We start from the raw sequence: 25,232 nt of genomic DNA, 5'->3' as shown, positions 1-25,232 counted from the left end.
TCAGACAAGCCATCCATAACAAGCGTCAGGGCATGCTGGCTTCCGGTGTGGTGTTGGTTCACGATAATGCTCGCCCGCACACGAGTAGATGCACCCAAGAACTTTTGAAGCAATTCCATTGGGATGTTTTTAATCACACACCCCCATAGACCAGATTTGGCACCAAGCGACTACTATTAAGGAATTTCAAACCTTATAACGTTATGACAAGAGCCTCAATTTCAATGGCAATTATGTTAAAAAGTAATGTAATGTTTTCTAATACGTATAATAAAAGTTCTATATCTGTGAGTCTGTCATTGCTAACCAAATACAGTTTATTTCTGAATTGCCCTCATATTTGCTTTGAAAGCAATGCAATCACATCAACAACCTGGGGCTGGGAGCTGCCGGCACACTATGCAAATGGATTACAGTATTCTCTTGAAATATCTCCAATCTTTCTGGTCTGCAGGAGGGACATGCCTATAGCTACTAAATCCATGCTGCAGTGCCATCCCATTGCTTCAATAAATACAAGGCAATAAATAAGCACTACAGCATTCCAAAGCATGGGGAAGTGTTTAGGAGACAAACAAAAATTAGGTGTAACTAGTTTTGTCTTTTTCCAGCTGAAAACATAGTCCTAATCATTTGATTTTCCACTTAGCAATTATTTTGCTTTTTTGGGAGAGTTGCAGTCCCAGTTAGGGCTATTAAGCAAAGACTACTTGCACACTTAATAGTGAGAACCTTGTTTTTAACCACACAATGCAAGTGATGTCATTAGTGTGATATGTGAACATAAGACATTTTATTGTATGTTTTTTCTGTAACTTCCAAGTAATGCCAGTGCAATTGTCTCTTGTTACTAATGATCCTGCTGGACCACAGAGTGCCTCTGCTCTTTGAAATCTGACTTTATACTTCCATTCCACAGAATATCATATGATCGTACTGTTTTCAGACCTTGTATGTCACCAGTCTTGTAATGGTTTGATAGGGAATTTATCTGGGCTGTAAGATTCCAGGAGCTGTTAGATACCTTTTTCCCATAACTTCCTAATTTTCTGCGGGACATCTACTTATGTAACTTTTTTGTGTCTACTTGAGAACAGTAGAGAGGCTGCTACATTTACATGATGGTTTAAGTCCAGTTAAGCAGACTTTTTCAATGAGTTTTTCCTGCCTTCCTTTCCAAAGATCTTCCTACAAGAGGAACATTTGGTTAGAATGGCTCTGTGGACCGTGGAATGTAGAACCCAGAAGTCCTGCAAATAGTCTTCTTCTGCAGTCCTCCTTCTGCCTTTAAGAATTCTTCCAACAGGGCAATTGGGGGAAATAAGCTTGTAGGATTAAGAATGGAGGAGTCCAGCTGATCAGATGTCTGCTATATTTGTTGACTGCTTCCCTTCCCCTTTTTAAATCATTTCTGTAATGCAAGCTAGGTGCAAAATTGTTCTGTTGGCTAAATTCAGTTTTCTCAAATTTGGATCCATGCTAACTGGGTCTGGCAAGATTTGTAGACCAAAATACAGGTAGTTCTCAACTTAAGACCAAAATTGAGCCCAAAATTTCTGTTGTTAAGTGAGACATTTATTAAATGAGTTTTACCCCATTTTACAACCTTTTTTGCCACAGTTGTTAAGTGAATCACTGCAGTTGATAAGTTAGTAACTTGTGAAGTGAATCTGGCTTCCCCATTGACTTTACTTGTCAAAAGCTTGCAAAAGGTGACCACATGATCTTGGGACACAGCAATGGTCATAAGTATGAATCAGTTGCCAAGCATCTGAATTTTGATCACATGATTTAGGAGAATACTACAAAGGTTTTAACTGTGAGAAATGGTCATAAGTCACTTTTTTCAGTGCTGTTGTAACTGAACGGTCATTAAATGAACTGTTGTAAGTCAAGGGCTACCTGTAGCTGAAAGAAGATGGCAACGAAAAACATTTCTTTATACATTAAAAGGAGTCCGTTATACATTGGCTAATTACTATTTTTTTCATTGTAGGTGGAGAATTCAACAATTAATTCCCAAAGCACATCACTTATGAACCAGAATGCACAGCTCTTGATTCAACAATCAACCTTAGAAAATGAAAATGAATCCATAATAAAGGAACGGGAAGACCTGAAGTCATTTTATGATTCTCTAATCAAAGATCATGAAAAATTGGAACAACTTCATGAGCGGCAAGCAGCTGAATATGAGTCTCTCATTTCTAAACATGGAAACCTTAAATCTGTACATAAGAATCTTGAGGTAGAATATAAGGATTTAGAAGACAGGTAATTACATTGTGCTAAATCTAGCTAAATTAGGAAAGCCATAGAATGGTTTACATTGATTTAGGAAATAAAACAGTTTAATAAAAAAGCAAAATATACTTTCTTAATTATTTTTACAATTTATATTTGAGAATTTTTCTTATAATTTTATATTCACTTGACAGATACAGTGAATTACTTCAGCAAAAAGTACAACTAGAGGAATTGGAAAAAGGCCTCAAAGTGGAGCAAGAGAAAATGCTTCAGCAAAACAAGAAACATGAAATGGTAGCAGTGGAATACAAAAAGCTTTGTGAAGAAAATGATAGGTGAGAAACAATACTAATGAATTACAAGTAGTCCTTTGGTTATATCTGCAATTGGGACCAGATTTTCAGTTGTAAGTTATTACAATCATAAGCTGAGATTGGCCTTATTTTACAACCTTTTCTGTGGCGATTGTTAGGGCAATCTCTGTGGTTCTTAATTGAATGCTGCAGTCATAAGTGCAAGCCCATTATGAATGAATGTTTCTTGTCAGAAACTGGCAAAAAATGCCAGAAATCAGTAAAAAAAAGTTGCAAATCACAGTCACATGACCATAGGGTATTGCAAGCAGTTATAAAGGTGAGCCATTTGCAAGGTGCCTGAAATGCAAGTACATTACTGGGGAATGGAGGCGCATCATTCTATATATTGTATTATAGAGACTGAAATTTGACTATGATCATAATTGAAATACAGTAAAGTCTTTCAGTTGATGTAATTTCTTCCATTGGCAAAACCAGTAGAAAGATAATCTTCCCTTTCCTTGAAATCAAGTCTATATATCAAAATCTGTTCTGATTTTTAAAATCAGTGGAAGAGATTTTGAGGAATAAAGGGGAATGGGAAAGGAGAAAAAACAGGACATTTCTATTTGTGCGGTATTGGATTTTACTTATCACAGTGCAAAAGCATTGTTAAAACCTGAGCTATTTTAAGAACGTTGCAATCCATCTCTAATATATTCATAGAAATTCATCTTAGATATGAGGAAAATACTATACAAAAAAGGTTGTAGCATTGGTAATCAGGCTTTGTTTTTGTTATAAGAAAAATACTACATGCATACCTCACAGGGATCCATGGTGCTCTCTGAACTTGCTTGTTTTCTTTCAGATGTTTCATTACCCTAACTAGGTAACATCATCAGAGAGCACCAAGGATCTCTCATTTCAACCCTAATATTCTCCTTCATTGATACCTCATAGGGTTGTTTTTATAGGGAAAATCGGAGGAAATAATATTAGGTGTACTTGTACTTGTATGTATAAAAATAATAAACTTAAGATATATAAACACCAATCTTTACAGACACTTTGTGAAAGCAAATTTTATGGTAATATTGTTGTTTCATTTTTTATCATTATTAATTACAGATTAAATCATACATACATACAACTTTTGAAAGAGAATGAAGTTCTTCAGGTTGATCACAAGAATTTAAAAACTTTATTAAACAGTTCTAAACTAGAGCAAACAAGACTAGAGGCTGAATTTTCTAAACTTAAAGAACAATATCAACAACTGGACATTACTCACACAAAATTAAATAATCAATGCGAGGTAATCAGTTTATACTATCCTTACAATGCTTTATTACAGTGTAATTAAATATATGGTATATTTATATGCATTTATAAGTAAATTAGAAATACAAATTTCATAATTTAACATATTTTTAAATATGGTCTCTAAATTCCTTGGCCTTCAATTTATTCTATCCTGGGGTTTCAAGAAGACATTACTGGGAATAGTTTGGAACTTCATTAGGGGGTGATTTTATCTTTGATTCTATTGGTAGAAGAATATTTTTGATGGATGTTTTTTAATGTTTTATCTGGTCTCTGCTCTGAAGGTTTGGGAACAAGTTAGAACAGAATGTGATGGTGGTCTGTCTAGTATGAAATAGCAAAACTTGCCCACTCACCCCGCCAAAGCCCAGCATCAAAGATAGGACTTATTTGTAAAAGAGACTTCCAGTCACAGAATTTATCTCATGGTGCCATTATTACTACTGCAATGCTCTCTATATGGGGCTGCCCTCGAGGACCACTCAGAGGCTTCAGCTGGTGCAGAATGCTGCTGCGCGAGTTGTGATGGGGGTTTCCCGATACTCCCATGTAACACCTCTACTCCACGAGCTACATTGGCTTCCGGTTGCCCTCCGGGTGAGATTCAAGGTGCTGGTGATGACCTATAAAGCCCTAAATGGCTTGGGTCCGGGATATTTGAGGGAACACCTACTGCCGACATCAAGTTCCCTTCGTCCTGTGCGCTCCCACTTGGAGGGCCTTCTCAGGGTGCCGCCTGTAAAAGACTGCCGGCGGATAACACCCAGGGGGAGGGCCTTCTCAGTGGGTGCGCCTGCCCTTTGGAACCAGCTGCCCGTGGAGCTTAGGACTGCCCCCAACCTTCGGTCATTCCGCCGGGACCTGAAGACCTGGCTCTTTGAGCTTTCCGGCCCAGGCTGAGAGTTTTTTTTTCCCCTCAGGGATCAAATTTAATTATTTTAACTGTTTTTAACTCTTGTATTGTATTGATGTTTTTAAATACTTTGCCGTCTGCTGCGCCTTCCTCGGGCTCCCCTCCTCCAAACACACCGCTGCCATCTCGCCCAACTCTTCCCACCCCACTCTTTTGCAGCAGGGCCGTCCGGCCCTTTTTTCATCTGCTGCGCCTTCCTCGGGCTGCCCTCCTCCGAACACACCGCTGCCGTCTCGCCCATCTCCCTCCCCACCCCACTCTTTTGCAGCAGGGCCATCCGGCCCTTTTGCCGTCTGCTGCGCCTTCCTCGGGCTCCCCTCCTCCAAACACACAGCTGCCGTCTCGCCCGACTGTCTTCCCACCCCACTCTTTTGCAGCAGGGCCGTCCGGCCCTTTTTCCATCTGCTGCGCCTTCCCCGGGCTCCCCTGCTCCGAACACACAGCTGCCGTCTCGCCTGACTCTCTCCCCACCCCACTCTTTTGCAGCAGGGCAGTCTGGCATTGCCCCCCACCTTTGGTTTTGTACAAGAAACTGTAAACAGAAAGAATTACACTTTATTCCGTTCTCTTAAGGTCATCCATTCCAGATCATGTAGACTAGTTAGTTATAACAACTGGTATGCAAGAGGATGCCAGGTCTTAAGTTTAGAAACAACAGTGATATTTCCATGATTTCTGGTGTGACCCAGAGATTACTCATAGACCTTTATTTCATTATTTATGCTCTTTTCCCACATTCCCAGTTTTCCTTGCTCCTTTATTAAACAGATCTCTGTTATATAATAATGACATGATGATGATGATGGTGATAATAAATAAATAAATTAAGTAAGTAAGTAAGTAAGTTGGAAGGGACCAACCCCCTGCTCAGGCAGGAAACCCTATACCATTTCAGACAAATGGCTGTCCAGTCTCTTCTTAAAAACTTCCAGTGTTGGACTATTCACAGCTTCTAGAGGCAGGTTGTTCCACTGGTTAATTGTTCTAACTGTGAGGAAATTTCTCCTTAGTTCTAGGTTGCTTCTCTCCTTGACTAGTTTCCATCCGTTGCTTCTTGTCCTGCCTTCAGGTGCTTTGGAGAATAGCTTGACTCCCTCTTCTTCGTGGCAGCCCCTGAGATATTGGAACACTGCTATCATGTCCCCTCTCGTCCTTCTCTTCGTTAAACTAGACATGCCCAATTCCAGCAACCATTCCCTATATGTTTTAGCCTCCAGTCTCCTAATCATCTTTGTTGCTCTTCTCTGTACTCTTTCTAGAGTCTCAACATCTTTCTTACATCGTGGTGACCAAAACTGGATGCAGTATTCCAGGTGTGGCCTTACCAAGGCATTATAAAGTGGTATTACTACTTCACAATAGTTGATAATTGATCACTATAGAGATAGTTGATCACTATATGAATGAAACTAAATGTAAATGCAGAACTGAGTTCTCAGTTTACTCAGTTTACAATCTATTCTTTCTAGGACAAAAGAATGTGTTAGCATTGTTGGATTCTTCTGTTATCCCTAAAAATAAGAAACCTTCATGTTGAATAATCATTGTTTTAAGTTGTGTGTAAAAGAGAGGCAAAAATCTGACAAATGCCCTGAAATATTCCCAAAAGGAAATTTGTCATATACCATTCCCATTAGCTATAATACTAGATATATTTACTGATAGCCAAAAATATAATAAAACTTAAAGAGAACCAGTAGAGTGTTTTTGGTTAAAAGAAAAGCAACTAAAAATAATGTATTTTCTAGGGCAAGCTTGTGTTATTAATTAGTTATCTTAGTTAATTGCACTGTATAAATAAAATTGGCTCACTATTTGCACTAAATGTTATGTCTGGACATTTTTACAGTTGCTTAGCCAACTAAAAGGGAACTTAGAAGAAGAAAACAGACATCTACTGGACCAAATACAGACTTTAATGCTACAAAACAGAACACTTTTGGAACAGAATATGGAAAGCAAAGATCTCTTCCATGTTGAGCAAAGACAATATATGTGGGTATCAGTTCAGGAAAAACAGCTACAAAATCATAGCTGCCATTGAATTGTCAAATATAAATCATGAAAATGTTATTGGGACATTTTCTTAAGAACGGATGAAAAATGTTTTAACACCTTAAGAAAAATGTTTAACACCTTATCAGATTTTAGTCACTCATGTTCATTATGAAAGCATATTCAGTGTTGAATTAATTTGAATGAATCTTACTGAGATTCTGTGTAAGCAATTAAAGAAATTGACAGATTTCTAAATTACAAGTTATAAGCAATCAGTTTTTACCCCTGATGTTTTTTATTAATAAGGAATGATAAGATTCTTTAAAATACATCTTTTCAATTTATTTAAGTAAAGATGTAAATGATATAAAATGACTGTTTTAAAGCAATATGGTTTAAATAATGTTTGCATTTACCATTAAAATGTAATCTGAGTCTTGCTGTGACTACTTAATGACTACTATACTCCAGTAACTGCATAAAATACTTCATAAAATACTTATGAATTAGAGAGAATTTTCATGCCAACCCCATTCATTATTAGCATCTATCATCCATGACTGCAGTTTTTGTGCAAAAGGGAATTGTAGTCGAAGGTGTCTTCTTAAATCAAAATATTTATAAAGTGAGACCTGTAATGAAAAGGTATTAAAATATTTAGATATAAAATTAAAAGGAAAAGCAATTTTGTAGAAATATGTCCTTCTAAAATGTATTTTTTATAGTGACAAGTTGAATGAATTGAGAAGACAAAAAGAAAAATTAGAAGAAAAGATTATGGATCAGTATAAATTCTATGAACCATCTCCCCCTAGAAGGTAATGTGACCGCTAAGTTAAAGGACGTTGTTTTCTTTCTGTTGGGAATTGTTTGTAGTCACATGACCAGAGAAAAGCAATTTTATTTTTGAATGTTAACAAATTCTAAATTTAGCATTCTTTTTCATCAGTCAGTCAATAAATTTATTTTGGTTATTTATCCATTCAGAACCGAAAATCACAAACTGAGACAGCAAATTAAAAATCGTAATAAAAATAAAGTGTTATAAAACTGATGTGGTTAAAGTACAATGAATGTCAAGTACAATGTAAAATTATAAAATGCCTCATTCAGAATCAGAAATAAAATCACATTAATTGGACAACATTCATATGGTTAAAAGTATTCATATGGGGAGTTATTACCTGTAACAGTAACCTTTGGAATAAAGGCAATATAACAAACATGGTTTAATGCTTCTGTAGTTCCCTCGCCATGAAGGCAAAAGTCTTCCTTCAAGTGGAATATTTTGAATTTTTTCTTCAAGAATAGTTGTTGGAAGGAGTTAATATTGTCAATGTTAGAATTCTTCTCAATTTGGAAACATCATTTGGCTTAAATTCCTTGCCAACTTAAAAAAAAAAAAGCAAGTTACTGCTCAGGAACATACATATCGTTAAATAGGTCAGTCAGAGCTAATTGGCTTTCCAAAACAATAGTACACTACTTAAGAGCTGTTGCTGAATGCTCATGTCCCATCTTCAGCATTTCATCAGATGAATAGCATTTCAGTTTCAGTTGACTGGTTTCTCTTTATATTGTATAAACCTTTCACATTCTTTTTCATTTTGTTTTTCAAAAGGAGAGGCAACTGGATTACTCTGAAAATGAGGAAATTGATAAAATCAAAGAAAGATGTCAACCGAGAACGCCTCAAATCTCTGACTCTAACACCAACCCGCTCAGAATCTAGTGAAGGTTTTCTTCAGCTGCCACATCAAGATAGTCAAGATAGTTCCTCTGTGGGCTCAAATTCACTTGAAGATGGCCAGACAGTGGGGACTAAAAAAAGCAGCAGTGAGTAATTTTTTAAATTTAAATAGGGAGTAGTATCTGCTGTAATGTTTCCAGTTCAAAATCTATTGGGGAGAGGAAACTACATTTAAAGTATTCTAATACAGTACTTATTATGTGGTTGATAGTGGAGAAGCAACCTCTACAGCAGAGTATACTCCTAAATGTCTTTCAGGGCTTCACTATTGAAAACAAAATTAACAAATGGGTTAGAATTGGCTGGTGAAATTTGTACCTCCTTTATCCGAATTCTTATTTTTCTCATTCACTCACATTTTTATCATGAAATTTTCCTGTAAAATGCTTCCTTATGAACATCTTTTATATAGTTATAGAGTTGATCCGATTTGTCTGCATGTCCATTACCAACCTGCCATCTGATGAAGTTAATAAAGTGCAACCCTGCCTCCAACATTGCATGGAAGAGATGGTGTATTGGTTCACATATATGTAAAGCTCAGCTGCATATTGATGAGGAATGTATTTATATACCTATTACACATATATGCCACCTTTCATTCAGGAGCTCATGGCAATGTACATAACGGTTCCATCTCTTGCTTTTCCATACAACCACCCTGTGAGGTAGTTGGACTGACAAAGAGCAACTGGTCCAAAAATTTCCAGGCTATGGGTGGACTACAACTTGACTCTCCTGATTTCTAGTCCAATATGTTAAGCACAACACCATTCTAGCCTTCAATTTAAGAATAGCCATCATCCGTGCTTATTATGTAAACTTAGGGAAACAAGCAATTGGCATATTAATATTCATTTTGCTTGTATATTTTAATAGTGCTCTGCCATCAAAACAACAATATGTTCAGTAGCAACACTGGCCAATTTTGATTGATCTTAGGTTGTATTAGTAGCAAATAGGATCTGTTTAGCACACAAACCCCAAAGTATGGAAATTCAGACTTAGCAATGTTCAGACCTTAAATAGTAAACTTAGTGGGATCTATAAAATTGCAGAATGCTTATTGTTTATTTTCACAACCCAGTCTATGAGCGTTAGAATTTTGTGCTCACTGTTCAGAATTCTGTTCTCAAGCTATTTGAACTATATCAAAACAATGTATATCCATTGTTAGAATTCTGAATTCTTAATATTTGTTTGTTATTTAATTAAGAAAAGCAGTTTTTCATTCATAAATTAAGAAAAATACAATATATATTTCATAAGACAATAGCTTAAATTTTTTACCTATTGGCAAAAGTTGTAAATGTAGTGCCTACCTTTTAATTTTTATATTTTTACACAAACATTTTAAATAATGTTTTGTTTTAAAATGAACAGAAAATGTTCTTTTTGTAGTTTTATATTAATGACAATTTGGTATCATTTACGTGTTTCAGATAACAAGCACTGAAGCTTCTGTTCACTCTGTGCCTCTCAGCGAAACTGAAGCTTATAATAGATAGCTTGTGATTTACAGTTACATTCTGACCTACATTTTTATGTACTGCTTGACTGAATGTACAGTCTATGAAGTACAATATATCTATAATATAGATTTGAGTGATTTTTTTTTCACTTTTTACCTCTCCTTCATTGATATAATGTGTAGAATGGATGAGATAGGCTCTTTGTCAGCTTCACCATTACAGATTATCAGTTTTTACTGCTGTATAGCAGCTGACTTGTGATTTCCAGTTCTTAGAATCAATACAAATTCCATCTTGTCTGTACTGAATCCCACTGTTTTCTCCCATTCTGTTTCTTACACCTTGGAGAACTGCAGTCCAAACTTGAAATCCAAACAAGTTGGCTGTGTGTTATCTGCACATTTATGAGATCTAGCTCCAAACTATACATGTTTCTTCTCAGTGCTTCATATTAACTATGATAGGGAGAAGATAGAACTTTGTGGTACCATAAAAGATAATTCCAAAAAGGTCAAGCAAAATCTTAGTATCACTTTCTGATAGCATCTGGAAAAACAGGAAGGAACCACCACTAAATTGTATGTCCAATTTCAGCTCTCCTTCAAATATTTACTTAATGCTATCGAAAGCTGACAACAGATTTAGAACTATCAACAAAGTAGCTCTTCCCTATCTATTTCTGAATTCACCAGATTAAACAAGATGGTCTGCTTGTCAAATCCAATATAAATCCAGACTGAAAAAGGATCAAAATAATAAAGAGTTCAAAGTACAGCAACACCACTTTCTTCACCAAATTGGCTAAATCATTGACAGAGACTGACATAAATATATTTTTTTCATGTGTACTCCTAGAAATATATATCCAGAATTGAAGCGTTAGGATGGAGTTATTGATTGAGATAATAACTGGAAGTACTCAGTCCTGGTTTCACTTAGATGAGAGCGGCAAAGTTGGAATCGGTAGATGGGAAAGATTTGTACTTCTGGGAATTTTTCTACTCTTTACTCAGTGAAAAATGCAGTGCATATGAAAATAGATAGGTCATAAGTAAAGATTAAATTTTCTAAGATTGTGGTATATATAACTTCTTGGAAGTTAATGTTATTGAACATCATTTTGATTTTTCTCATTATTTTTCTGAGATTAATAATGTACATATATGCTTTGTGTTTGGACTGCAATACAATCCTTTTGTAACACTGAATTTAAAATTATTTTTGTATGTACTCCCTGCTTGATTTTAACATCACTTCAATGTCATATTTTTCTTTTTTCTTTTGTTATGGTATCAGTTTTCTGAATGATACCATCGCCTGTCCCAATACCCAAGAGTTATTATTTAAGATGACATACTGTTGGATTGTTTACATTTTTTTTGCACTTCCTTTCTTAATTAGATATGGTTGGTCATGCTTAGCCATGGCTTGTTTTAACTGTGACTAATACAAAAAGTTACATATATTAAAGTCTGCTTTGCAGATGAACATAGATATCTTGGCTCTTATTTGACCAATTCCTGAATTTTCCCCCCCTCCTATTTTTATTGGTCCTTGTCTTATGTCCATGTGGAATGGATGCTTGATAGGACACAAAGGAAATTGGGACTAAGAGAGGAAACTATATGGTATATATTCACGTTTGTTTATTATTATCGGATGCAGTTGTTGAGTTTATACAACATGCTATGTTAAACTTTGTAAACCATGATTTATGGAAGAAACCACATTAAGCTAATACACATATGTTTTTTTTTACTTGTGAGTCACCCAGAATCACTGGGAATCAGCAGCATATTTATTTAATAATTAATAAGCAAACAGATAAATAATAAGTAAATAAACTACAATAGCTTGATTCATATATCACACTAAGTTATAATAAAATCATGTTACAGTTAACATAATGTATGAACCCAATCAGTAAGCCAACAGCAAATAGTTTCAAATGGTTTATTGTCCAAGAACAAAATATATTTATTCTCTGACCCTGCTCCATGCATTAATTAAGGCAAAAACAGAGAAGATTATGGCTTAGTGCAATGTGTGAATCTTGGCATTATATTAAAAAAGTGAACCTTGCAACTGATATACACAACAGTTTAGTGAAATAAAACAGGCTCAAACGAACAAATAATTTAAAAAAAAAACTACAGCCACAATTTGGCAGCAAGTAAGGACAAAGCTCAGTGATCTTTAATAAACCAAATTAGCATTTTAAAGACATTTTTCAATCTCCAAAAACTTACTTGGTGCTTTCTAACTTACTTTCTGTCTCAAAGTCAGTGCTTGGTTTGGGTTTTGTTAGATTGGTTTTTGAGACATTTATTAATCCTGAACAGTGGAAATTCTTTTTGTTCCTCCCATAGGATTTCCAGGGTTTCTGGATGTTTTAGAAGCTTCACTATGGAGGTTTCATAATTTCATTGTCCTTCAGCAACATGAAAGTAATAGCTGTTAGTAAATTGCACCTAGTGGAAACTCAAACATTCATTTCTGTCCTTAGTTTCAGCATTTAACTTCCATCTGTTCTTCTCCCCTTTTTCTTTGATTTACCGTTTCTGTTTTTCCTTATGCTATGACATAAAAGTGGTTGCACTGAAAAGACTGCCCTTTTTGAGGAACAGACCGAAGGAAAAAGACAAAATGAAGGCCTTCTACCGTCGCTCCATGTGTAAGACTTTATGAAAAAGTTCAGCTTCTTTTTAAATGGCTACACTGGCATCTGTTACTAACTTTCCTAACCCTTCCCTGGACTGCACTACTTTTTCCTATTCTGCAGAGTGCAAGTCCTGCTGTATACAAGGAGCTGAAGCAATGTTTCTAAACACTGACACTGAATATACATAACTATTGGGCTCTATAAATAACACAAAATGAAGATACTTTTATATGCTCAAATTATGGAGGTTACAGGTAATCCTCAGGTAGCTATGATAATTGGGACTGGAATTTCCATCATTAAGTAATGTGGTCATAAAACACAATGTTACACAAACATGCCACTTAGTGATTCAGTTCCTCCAGTTCTAGTTACCTTTGTTAAGCAAGTCCAGTGTCCAGGTTAAGCGCAATGTCACATGCTGGCCACTTGCAACCTCCTGCCAGCTTCCCCATTAACTTTACTTGTTGGAAGCTGGCAGGGATAGCAAATGATGATCACATGACCACAGTTGCCAGATGCCCAGATCATGCAATTGCAGGGTAGTGTGATGACTGGAACTTTGAGGACCGGTCATAAGTACCATTTATTCAGCACAATTGTAACTTGGAAAGTCTTTGAATAAGTGATTGTTAAACGAGGAACACCTATATACATTTGAGCATATGTGCATAAATGCATATGAATAACTAGGTACCAGGCACACATCTGCAAAGTGAATGTCATTTTTAAATTTAGTTATAAGTCTTATAAAGACAGTTACTATTTTCTTTCTTTTTTAAAAGTAAAACCTGTCCAAACATAATTAGTAGCCTGCTTATATTTTACTAGTTTCTGAAAATGGGGAATGGGGAGGCAAGTTTTTGCCAGTGTATTATTTTACTTTTAAGTTAAGGATGTAATATGTAGATAACTGTTACAGAGCACATTTAATTTAGAACCTTATCTCTAGTGTTATGCACAATTATCTATCCCTGTAGAAGCCTGCACAATAAAGGGCCCCTTATCATTGCCAGCACTGACTTTATATAAGCACTTGTGCTCCTCTTACCCTGTTCATTCCATTTACCATTACAAACATCAGAGCTTCTAATATATATTTATGTAGCATTTCAGCACAAGCATGGCAGTTAAAAACATTTACAGTCATCTCTACAAGAAAGCCTTGCTTTTTAACATTTTTCATTCATTCAGTCAAATGCATGTTGTAACATATAGGAACATGGAATGTAGCTTTCAGTGTGATGATTAGAGATAAATGTGAAGCATTTTACAATGCAGAAAAATCATTGAATCATGCTGATTCATTTGCTTTCATTTGCATCCCAGCAATGAATGACCTGATGCAGTCCATGGTCTTAGCAGGAGGACAATGGATAGGTAGTTCTGAGCATCTGGAAGGTCCTGATGATATATCCACGGGTAAAAGGAGAAAAGAATTGGGATCTATGGCCTTCTCTACTACATCCATCAACTTTGCAACTGTCAACTCTGCTGCAGGCTTGAGATCCAAGCAGTTGCTTAATAATAAAGGTATAGGTAGAATCTTTTCAGTGTGGTATGGCTGTGTTAGCAACACTAGTGGTATTGAAATCTATTCATGCTTAATATTTCATGACTTTTCAGCAAATATTTATAATACAGATTTACGTAGTGGGGAAAAGGTCTATATTTCTGACTGACTATTTGTGAGAACATGAATTTATTGGAGCAAAAACTATTTCATAGCATTTTCTAAATGATAAACTAATATTAAGGTTTTGATGTTTGTTTTCCACCTAGATGCAACATCTTTTGAAGATGTCAGTCCACAAGGAATTAGTGACGATTCTAGTACAGGTTCAAGAATTCAAGGTAAGATTTATACTTTAAATGAGTTCTCATTATGGGAACATTGATAAAGTTTAACTAAAAACAGTTTTGCAAGTGAACATTTGGCAGTTTTTGACTATTTTTCTCTCTTCTTTCAACTTTGCATCTCATCTCATCAACTCATCTTATCTTTTTTTTTCATTTAATGTAATAAAATTCCTTCCCCATTTCCCTAATGCAGTTGTTTAAGTAAAACAAACAGTTGAGTGCAAGGTTCATTTCTTCAGTTCTCCTTCAGTTCTAGATGTCAGAGTTCAGTGTTGAAAGTCAGTTAGACAATCTGTTTCTTAACATATGTTCACATATATTAATTTATTATCTTTATCAAATATAATCAGAGAGTGCTGAAATAGAAGCTACAGCTAAATAAAATTTAATTGATCATTCAAAATTGATTTAAATCAGGGGTGTCAAACTCAATTTCATTGAGGGCCGCATCAGCATTGCAGTTGCCCTCGGGGCCGGGTGGGTATGGCCAGGGTGGGCGTGGCCTACTGGGTGGGACAGATCTGAGGGTCTCTGGCAGAAGGAGGGTCTCTGGGCCAGGGCCAAGGCAGAGGGGGCTGTTCCCTCACTGTTTCCTATTTCTACATTAAATGATAAATTAGTGCACTTTTTCAGTGTTTGTGCAATTCCAGAGATTTTAATACCAACATATATCTGCCACCAATTTGATAAAAATGGGGCAGGCCTTTGCAGGGAGACTATTATGCAAGATGGTGTTGTATTCCCAGACAGTGGATATAAATGCTTATATTTTTGACAAACGAACTTTGCTTTTTTATACGAATTCCTGAAGTGCAACCTCCTATACAAACTTCTTAACGATTATTGTGAATGCTAAAGTGATTACTTCAGTGTTGAAATTAACAATACTTTCTCACAGTGCTAACATTGGTTTGTGTCTCCCAGAATCATCTTCTGTAAAAGAAGTTTTGTTTATTTTGCACCCAATGATTTCTGTCCTCTCTTGACCCCTAATGGCCTCTGTGGGAACTCTCTTCTGGGTAAATGCAGAAATCTCTCTTGCAGTTCTCTTTTTTTATCATATCATGGCCCATTGTGGATTCCACATAGATGCTTTCTAGCTCCTTCTTTCCCTGGCCCCAGTCGCTCTTAATGGGCCCTTCATATAAAGCAGAAAAGAGAAGACTTCTCCTCTCTCTAGTCTTCTTCTCTCAATAGATCAGCTTTTGCCCGGTATTCCATAGGCATTTGGTCCTCTGGATTGTTAATTATGCATTCTCATGTCTTGTCTATACAACTCCAACATTTCTCTCCCCACTGCTGTTTAACTTCTATGTGAGACCACTAGGTGAGGTCATCTATTGCCATAGGATTAGATATTGTCAATATGTTGGTGATAATCAATTATATATCTCAAAATGCAAAATGCAGCCGCGCGAGTTGTGATTGGAGTTTCCCGTTACTCCCATGTAACACCTCTGCTCCGCGAGCTGCATTGGCTTCCAGTTGCCCTCCGGGTGAGATTCAAGGTGCTGGTGATGACCTATAAAGCCCTATATGGCTTGGGTCCAGGATATTTGAGGGAACACCTGCTGCCGGCATCAAGCTCCCTTCGTCCTGTGCGCTCCCACAGGGAGGGTCTTCTCAGGGTGCCGCCGGTCAAAGAATGCCGGCGGATGACACCCAGGGGGAGGGCCTTCTCTGTGGGGGCGCCTGCCCTCTGGAACCAGCTGCCTGCGGAGCTTAGGACTGCCCCCGACCTTCGATCATTCTGCCGAGACCTGAAGACCTGGCTCTTTGAGCTTTCCGGCTCAGGCTGAGTTTTTAATTGGGGTTTTAACTGGGGTTTTACATGTTGCAGGGATTTAGTTTAATCTTTTTAAAATCGGTCTTAATTTTTGTATTAATGTTTTAAAATTATACCCTGTAAACTGCCCTGAGTCCTTCGGGAAAGGGCGGTATATAAATTCAATAAAATTAAATTAAATTAAAAACCCTAGGCCCTTGAAGAGATTCTGTTGAAGGTATGTCTTGGTATCGGGGGATGGAGGAGTCCAAATGAGTATTCTTGAATGTAATTCAGACTACTGGTTCTTATTTACATAGCCCTTTAGTGATAGGTCCAAATTATTTGTGAGATTATTCATTCATTTCTATAATCTGATTTGATAGGTGCTTTATGCCAGGGCTTTTCAACCAGTGGTACGCGACCATCCTATAAAAGTGGTAGCGGGGGAGGGGAATGAGCTGAACCGGTGGCAACACCGCACAAGCCTGAGCAAGAGACGGCTGGAGCTGCAGGGCTGTCAGGGCTCAGTGGAAGTGCCAGGATCAGTGCCAGTCTCCAGCTGGAGCTCGGCGCTGATCCTGGCGCTTCTGAGCCCAGAAGAAGCGCCGATCAGCTGGAATGTTGCAGCATCTCCAGGGTCTTGTGATTTACATTCAGATGTTTGGCAACTGATTCATATTTATGATGGTCACAGTGTCCCAGGGTCATGCGAAGTGACCAAAACCTGCTGCAACCACCCAGCAGACCGGGGGGGGGGGGAATAAAAACCAAACACCCCCCACTCCACCCCCGCTGCCAATCCTCAACAGAAATGCTCACAACAATGAAAACCTTGGACAGGAGGAAGAGCGCTGCTGGGTGGGCAGACAGGTGTCTTGCTTGGCTGTGGCTTGTGGGGCACTGTTGTAAGTCGAGGACTACCTGTACTTCATCACTGTTTTCCTTTTTGTTTTGTTTTTTGGTCATAAAGTTTTTGACACCTTGCTAGATGACTAGTGGTACTCGGATGTTGCCATATCCTAAAAGTGGTAGAATGGGTGAAAAGGTTGAAAAGCCCTGCTTTATGCTATGTGTTGATTCTTTTTCATTTAGCTTCCAGACCAGCCAGCCTTGATAGTGGCAGAACATCAACTAGTAATAGCAATAATAATGCATCACTGCATGATGTCAAAGGTATGCTTCTAGACAAAATGAACTGTGCTTCATTCTTTATATTACAAAGAAGAATGGGTGATATTCATAGCATGAGGGAATTTTTACTGTGATAATTTTAACCATTTTGCTATTTTTACAATAAAGCTTTAAAATAGATGACTTTGCTGAGAGTGTATGCTACACAAATATAATAGATACTTGCATTTCTATAGTTTCTATTCACTGCTCTACTCCCCTTCATATAAGTAGAATTCAAGTACATCATAATATACTGAACATGTCACTAAGTGGGAAATTTTTTCAGATACTCTGACAAACATACACCCCCACTATATATCACGGGTAGAAAATAAAATGTGTAGTCCAAAAATTACAGGTACACTGATGGCATTTGATGTCCCAATTATCATTAGCAATATAGTATAATTAATAATAATAGTGCTAAAATATTGAACATCTAGGTGTATTGCTATTAATAGTGGGCAAACAAAGAAAAGAATTCATAGGAATGAAGCAAAGGAAAATAGAGACTTAAGTGGATAGAGATGACTGAGAAGGAAAGGAAAGATCTCATTAGGAGAATAAAGGTTCAGAAAAGGAATGTATAAATATATATAAATAATAATAAAGTTGGAAGGGACCTTGGAGGTCATCTAGTCAAACCCCCTGCTCAGGAAGGAAACCCTATACCATTTCAGACAAATGGCTGTCCAGTCTCTTCTTAAAAACTTCCAGTGTTGAAGCATTCACCACCTCTGGAGGCAGGTTGTTCCGTTGATTAATTGTTCTAGCTGTCAGGAAATTTCTCCTTAGTTCTAGGTTGCTTCTCTCCTTGACTAGTTTCCATCTGTTGCTTCTTGTCCTGCTTTCAGGTGCTTTGGAGAATAGCTTGACTCCCTCTTCTTTGTGGTAACCCCTGAGATATTAGAACACTGCTATCATGTCACCCCTAGTCCTTCCCTTCATTAAACTAAACTAAACTTCATTAAACTGTCTATGGAGATTCTCAATCATCCAGATCATGGTTGTCCCAAAGGTGCTATTCCAAAAGGCAACTGAATTTTCTTGGTTTTTTTTTCCTTTGGAAATGTTTCACTTCTCATCCAAGAAGCTTTTTCAGTTCTGATTGTCAGAACTGAAGAAGCTTCTTGGATGAGAAACGAAATGTTTTCAAGGGAAAAACCAAGAAAGCCCAGTTGCCTTTTGGAAAAGTATCTTTGGGTTCAGAAAAGGAGAGTATAAAAATATTTAGATATTTCTATAGTGGAATTTATGCAAATAAGATACATAACATGAGAAAGAAAAAAAGGAAGAAATGAGAACTGATAGGAGTAAAGAAAAAATGCAGATATAAGTGGACAGAGAAGAAAAAAATTTCTCATAAGGAGAAAAAAAATTAAAGGAGAGTATGAAGAATGCTTAGATATATCAAGAGTGAGATCTATACAAATAAAGGTAACAAAAAGACAAAGGAAAGAAAAGTCTCCTATCCTAAGCTCCAGAAGCACACTAGGCTGGCTACTTAGCTTGTTGTTTTGTTGTAAAAAATATCTGTGTTTAAAGCAGATCATGCACAACCACCTATCACTGCCTCAATGAATTCATTAATTTTACTGGATTTTGTATCTTTTTGAGCATTTGTGTTTTTTCCAATATAAATTATTCCCTCCAGAAATACTATGTCAGTTACGTATACATTGCTTGTATTCTAAAAGTATATACTGCTTAGAAGTTTTTTAAATTCTTATTCAAAATATTGCAAAAAAATAGTTTCCAGGTAACTGCTTTGGACTGAAGAAATGCCAAAATGAGAAATTGATGTCTCTTCTTCAAATTATATCCACAGGAATTGAGACTTTAAATAGAGAGCAGTGTGTTTTTAAATAAATCTTTTCAGCAAAATCTTTATTAACTTGAAAATATTATTTTCATGTTTCAATTTCATTACTTTTATAATATATTATAAAAGATAGCAGATCACTATGATTCTATTATCTGGGTTACTGAAAAGGTTTGTATGTTGGATGTGTGGTGGGAATGTATATGTATGTATAGAAAATAGGAAACTGATGTTTTAAAAGAAAGTTGAAGTCAAAACTTTTTAAATGAACATTAGATGTCATAATGAAGAGCCGTAAAGGGAAAAATTAAGGAAATACATTTTATTATACAAATTTTTAATAGATGTTTAAGCAGGTTACTGTACAGTAGTTGATATTTCAGTGCTTTAAAAACATCTAGCAATATATTGTATTTCATTCCAAATGTACTTGTTAAAACGTTTGTAATTTATTTTACCTAAGAAAAATATCAATGCTGTTTATTCTAAAGCAGGTGCAAGTAACAACCAAAGCAGACCTCAGAGCCACAGTAGTGGAGAATTTAGCCTACTTCATGAGCATGAAGCATGGTCCAGTAATAGCAGCAGTCCCATACAGTATTTGAAAAGTCACACTAAATCTAGTCTCCTACTTCATCACACAATGTCAGAAAAAATAGATAAACAAGGAATACGGAGAATTAAAACTGAATCCCCTGGAAGTGAAATGGTTACTCTGCAGCAATTTCTGGAAGAAAGTAATAAAGTTACTTCAGCTGAGGTATGTTAAAAATTACTTAATTTTAAGAGACATAATATAAGCCTGAGTAAACATAATATGAGTTCAAGTAGATCATGACAATTGATTTGAAATCCAGGTAAAGAAAAACAACTAATTTTAAATCTCAGAACCAGCATTCTGTATTTATTAAAAAATTGAAGAAGATAACCAAGTAGGAAAGTAATAGCTGAAATGCTTAGTTTAAAAAAGTACGTTCTATTAATGGTCATATCTATAAAAAGAAGATAATGCCATTATGCATGGTAGACTTGAATAAGCCTACACAAAGTTAATCTTAGGTTTTTTACAACAGAATGGTTATTCTCAAGCCCTAAATAATGTTTTCAGCAACTTTGTTACATTATAGCCTAAATAAAATAGGTTTGCCATAATCATTCATTGAATCTCATTCTGCTTTTAGAAATGATTTGTTAAAATAGAAGCTACCATAAGTCTTTAAACTTCCTCCAAAACTCCTCCCAGGTCCTACAACTTGTCTGAAAATCCTTTCGCCTCTTTTTCAGCAACTTTTCCTTTCTCCATCCAACCTCTTTCGGATTCGTTCAGGACTCAGCTCTGGAGACAAATATTCTTTGATAGATCTTCTCTGGAATCTTATTCTCCAAGCTACTTTGCTGCTCAAGGAGACGGGCCAGATTAGCACCCTCCAACCATTTCCATTACAAAATTATGAGATTGAAACTGGTCCTTTTCGGGATAACCCATTACTTTTGGGAAATTTCCCAGTTACTATAATTTCTGTAGCTTCTCTCTAGTTTTCATTTTTTTCTATAACTTCTCACTAGTGTTCAGTTTCTTTGAACCTTATGGCATCAACCTCATCAAATATGATCAGCTGACATATATTCTTAAAGTAGCTTAATGCCCCTTCAAGGGATATCTTTCATCCACACACCAATCCTCCATAGCTTTTTACTCAATGATTCAGCACCAGTTTAGTGTTTTCCAACCCTACAGTATTATTCATTAGTTCATTTTCTCTCTCTCTTTATTAAGGAAAAGTAGTCTCTTGCTTATTTTTCCTTTTACAATATGAGTTAGCTGCCTTAATGTAATTCCAAGATATATTTTAAAAAATAGAGAAAATACAAAAAATATATTAGTATGTAAATAAAAAAAAAATCAAGTACTATACATGTGAACATTTATCATATACTGTATAAGTAATACACCAGATTATAATCTATTGTTATTAAGGTAAATCATAATATCCAACCAAGTTTGATAAAATTGTGATTCCTGCTTCTGAAATTTCATTACTTTATCGGTGGTTCCCCCCCCCCCCCAATATGGCAATTGAAGAGACTTTACTTATCCACAACTCAGTTTTATATTCTCTAAAATTTACCAGTGTTGAACAATTATTATTTTGGCTGCTATAATTAAATAGATAATCAATTCTTTATTTTAAAGCTTGTGGTTTGATCCTGCAAAAAAGTACCATAAAAAGTGTATTTTTCAATTGCTTAAATTTGGTTAGACGTCTATTATGAATATATAATGTTATTTTTGCCATTGCTACATATTCTCCCAATTTTATCTCCCAGTTTGACAGAATTTGCTAGGATTCTTTTTTTCATTGTTATCCCAAATTTGTTCCTGCAGCTGTTAGTGTATATCTGTAAATTGTGATATTTTCATTTTGGAGAGTAAATAAATTGGCAATTTAGAATTAATGTTTTATGCTATGTTTTTCAGGTTTCTTAAAATAAAAGTTCAGTAATTTTCTCAGCTCATTTACAAGCAACAATACTTTATAATTCAGCATCAGAGAAAACATTTTTCATAATAGGCCACAGTTCTTCTGGAATTAAGTTTGCAGGTACAGGTAGCTATTGGGACCTAAGCAATGTGTTGTTAGGTGAAATGCAGTCTCCAAAAGGAGAGAAATAGGGGCTAGGTAGGCAGGTTCAGTCTGTGGATCAGTATAAATTTGATGAGAAAACTCTATGTGTTTTTTGTATTCATTCTCTTTCTATCAATTTTTGCAGCTGAAGTCTTCAAGCAAAGATAATCTTTTGGATGAAGTAATGAAATTTTTTTCAGAAAATGCTGAATTAACAGGAAGAGAAAAACTAAGCAAACAGACATCAGGCAGTAGTGGTATTGTCAGATCGCAGAGTGTAAGAAATACAACAGAATTATGTGATGGAAAGTTAGGTAAGCAAGAGCCTCTTGCAAGGCTCAATTTAAACAGAACAGAAGATTCTAAAGATTGGAACGTTTTAGAGACATATACTGCAGGCACTAAAGGAAAGATCAGATCTGTTAAAGAAAATGTCCAGTCACAGCGACAATCCAAAGACTGCAATCCCTATGCTACTTTACCTCGTGCAAGCAGTGTGATTTCAACAGCAGAAGGAACTACTCGGAGGACCAGTATCCATGATTTTTTATCTAAGGACACTAGGCAGCCAATATTTGTTGATCCTACTCCAGCTACAGCTGAACAAAGTATTATATCATCTTCGAGTGAGTACAATCCTCAACAACAATCTTCTGTTTTTTATTATGCTCCTCATAATGCAGTTACTTTTTCTGAAAATGACTTAGCTAATATTACTATACCTGATAATTTGAATATACCTGAAAGGCTTAGCAATTCCAGAACAAAGACCAAATTTATTACTAAAACATTTTCTCTTAGTAATGTAAATAATGATAAAGTGGATATATCATCTTCAGGCCATTTTTCCATGCCATTTCTGACGCTTAATACTGAATTAGTCTGTGATGTTAGTGGATTACCTCAAACATCCATAACCAAAACAGCTAAATCATTTCATTCATTGGTGAAATTGCCACAGAAAGATCACAAACAACCTTTTGAAAATCAGAAATCTGAAAATAAAAAGGTAGATATCACACAGAATAGCAATAAACTTAAAATCCCTCTGCATTCAGACCCCAATGATAGTGAATCCCCATTACTAGCTGAGGAAGATACCCAAACTATTTGGTATGAATATGGTTGTGTATGATAAGCTATACAGTTAAGTAACTTCCCTGATAAAGTGTGAACGGGCTTGAAACGTAGAGCCTGTCTTATTAATTAGATAGAAAAAACTAAGATTTTTTTTCTCACCTTTTGTTTCTTAGCATGTGAATTCTTAGCATATGAAGGAATATAATGTTAAAGCCATGCTAAAGTTTGCATGAAGTATTAACTGCAATGTGTGATTGCTGCATGCCTCATCAAAATCTTAATGCAAGCTAACTGATTTTTTTATCTTCTATTTGTTAAAAAATACGTTATCGACATTACTGGATGCATGCTAGCCGGTTGCATGGCACCATGCCAGAAACAGCATTTTTAAAGATACAGTATAGTAATTACAACAGTTTACAGCAATTACTAATTTTGGGGCAGTTTCTCTTCTATTCAGATGCTGCAGTTTTATGTGGATTAGATTTTAGGCCCAATCCAGCTACGTTAAATTTTGATTGGTTTAAAATAAGTAAAATTGTTTGTCCAGAATTTGTTTTATCACTTTATAGTTTACAAATCAGTTGTATGTGTGCACATCCAGAAATAAATCCCACAAAATATTTGTTTGGATTCTTTTTCCCAAATTAAGTGTGTGTCATGTTGTATTACAGTCATGTCACCTGACATGAATTGAGCCCTTCCTGTTCTTTCCCACTCAGGCTAGTAAAAAACGTGGAAGGAGGTCTGCATTGTAGCTTTTAATTTATAATATATCCTAAAGAAATGTCATAGTCAGAATAATTTAGTGTAACCATCATTTTTGTACTCAGTGTGTACTCTAAATATAAAATATATGGCATAAAGCCTAAATGGTAGCTCTGGTTCTGTTTAACGATATATAAGTTGCACTGGAAGGACAAACCTGCTTCATTTGTTTTTTCTGTTCTTTCCCATTCCATGCTTGAAGCACTTGTGTACTTCTGTGTTGTGTTGTTTGTGGGCCTATGTCAGAATTTTTATGATATAGCAGCATTAATTTTGACACTGTTAAAATAAAAAATAAAATGAAACAGCAGTATCTTTTTTCTTATTAAATACAATAGCTAATTAGAAAGTGTTATCAAAACGTTTTAAATTGGCCTCAGCAGATTATTTTAGTTATGCTCAAATTCTTTGTTCGTTTTTCATTGTACAAATAAATCCTATATTGTATTTCAAGCTACATCCAATAAGTTTTAAATATTTTAATATGGTATAAACTAAGGATTTCAGGAAATTTGTGTGTATGGCTACTATTGTCTTCTGAGTATGTCTGGGAAAAAATCTTGTCTAAGATACTGTAAAGTTTCTATTTAGAAATATGAACTAACATATATGAGGTGAATAGCCTAATAGTCTTGCTTTAGTGTAAGATAGCCTGTGTTGTTATGCTATTTAAGAAACACAGCCTTTTAAAAGTCTTGCAGAATTACTTGAAACCTATAAGATTAAAGAATGTAAACATTTCTGCACAAGCTTAATTGTACAGCTTACCTGTTTTGCACCTGTCATTATAATTGGCTCACATTTCTTCTATTTTCCTTTTGGCCCCTTCAAGTCAGTATTGATTCCTGGTGATTGCCTGGATTAATCCCTGCAGTTTTCTTGGCAAGGATTTTTAGAAGTGGTTTGCTGTTGCCTTTTTCCTAGGGCTAAGAAAGATTGACAGTTCCAAAATTACCCAGCTGGCTTTTTCTAAGTCAGAAATCACAGTCTGTCCGTTTCTAGACTGATACCTTAACCTCTATAATAAACTAGCTCTCTGTTGTCTTATTTTAGAAGGTTGTAAATTTTTTGTGTATCTTTTGAGAACCAAAGTTGCATATACATTGCTCTAGCCTGTGTGGGGCCATGGACATCTAGTAAAGCTAGATTCCACTTTTAGAATCTAGAATTGAATGAAAATCACAACTTGTACTGTTGACTGCTGTTTATAACATAATACAAATCTAGAAACTTGTATCTTGTCAATGACATTTTACATTATTTTCCTACCTCTTTCAACAAATATCACCAGCCAGTGTGAACCAGCAATTATTTTCCTTAATGTAGTTTGGGGATGGAACTGCTAAAGTGCTCGTTTGTTAATGGGTTTTTGTGAAAGCACATTCAAAAGGAGGCACTGACAATTGTTATCAGGTGATAGGCTCCTTTTGACACAGGTTTAGTACTATTCCTGAAGAAAACCACCCATGT

The 25,232-nt window shown here is 35.8% G+C and overlaps 1 protein-coding gene across 1 annotated transcript in view; it reads left to right on the top strand.

The window, feature by feature from the left end:
• The window catches only part of CCDC88A (coiled-coil domain containing 88A), an 80,804-nt gene extending 56,761 nt beyond the window's left edge, over positions 1 to 24,043 (top strand). Inside the window, exons 20-31 of the mRNA XM_081316173.1 lie at positions 1,997 to 2,274; positions 2,439 to 2,582; positions 3,675 to 3,861; positions 6,632 to 6,777; positions 7,506 to 7,598; positions 8,402 to 8,616; positions 12,593 to 12,676; positions 13,994 to 14,197; positions 14,447 to 14,518; positions 17,385 to 17,465; positions 19,779 to 20,047; positions 22,060 to 24,043. Of these exons, the coding sequence (XP_081172299.1) occupies positions 1,997 to 2,274; positions 2,439 to 2,582; positions 3,675 to 3,861; positions 6,632 to 6,777; positions 7,506 to 7,598; positions 8,402 to 8,616; positions 12,593 to 12,676; positions 13,994 to 14,197; positions 14,447 to 14,518; positions 17,385 to 17,465; positions 19,779 to 20,047; positions 22,060 to 23,049 (2,763 nt within the window). The 3' untranslated portion in view covers positions 23,050 to 24,043. The remainder of the gene's footprint in view (positions 1 to 1,996; positions 2,275 to 2,438; positions 2,583 to 3,674; positions 3,862 to 6,631; positions 6,778 to 7,505; positions 7,599 to 8,401; positions 8,617 to 12,592; positions 12,677 to 13,993; positions 14,198 to 14,446; positions 14,519 to 17,384; positions 17,466 to 19,778; positions 20,048 to 22,059) is intronic.
• Positions 24,044 to 25,232: the final 1,189 nt, after the last annotated feature.

Source organism: Vipera berus, assembly GCF_964194415.1.
Source record: "Vipera berus genome assembly, chromosome: 1".
Classification (NCBI taxonomy): domain Eukaryota; kingdom Metazoa; phylum Chordata; class Lepidosauria; order Squamata; family Viperidae; genus Vipera; species Vipera berus.
The sequence above is the reverse complement of the archived record's forward strand: the minus strand, read 5'-3'. Positions and strand labels throughout refer to the sequence as shown.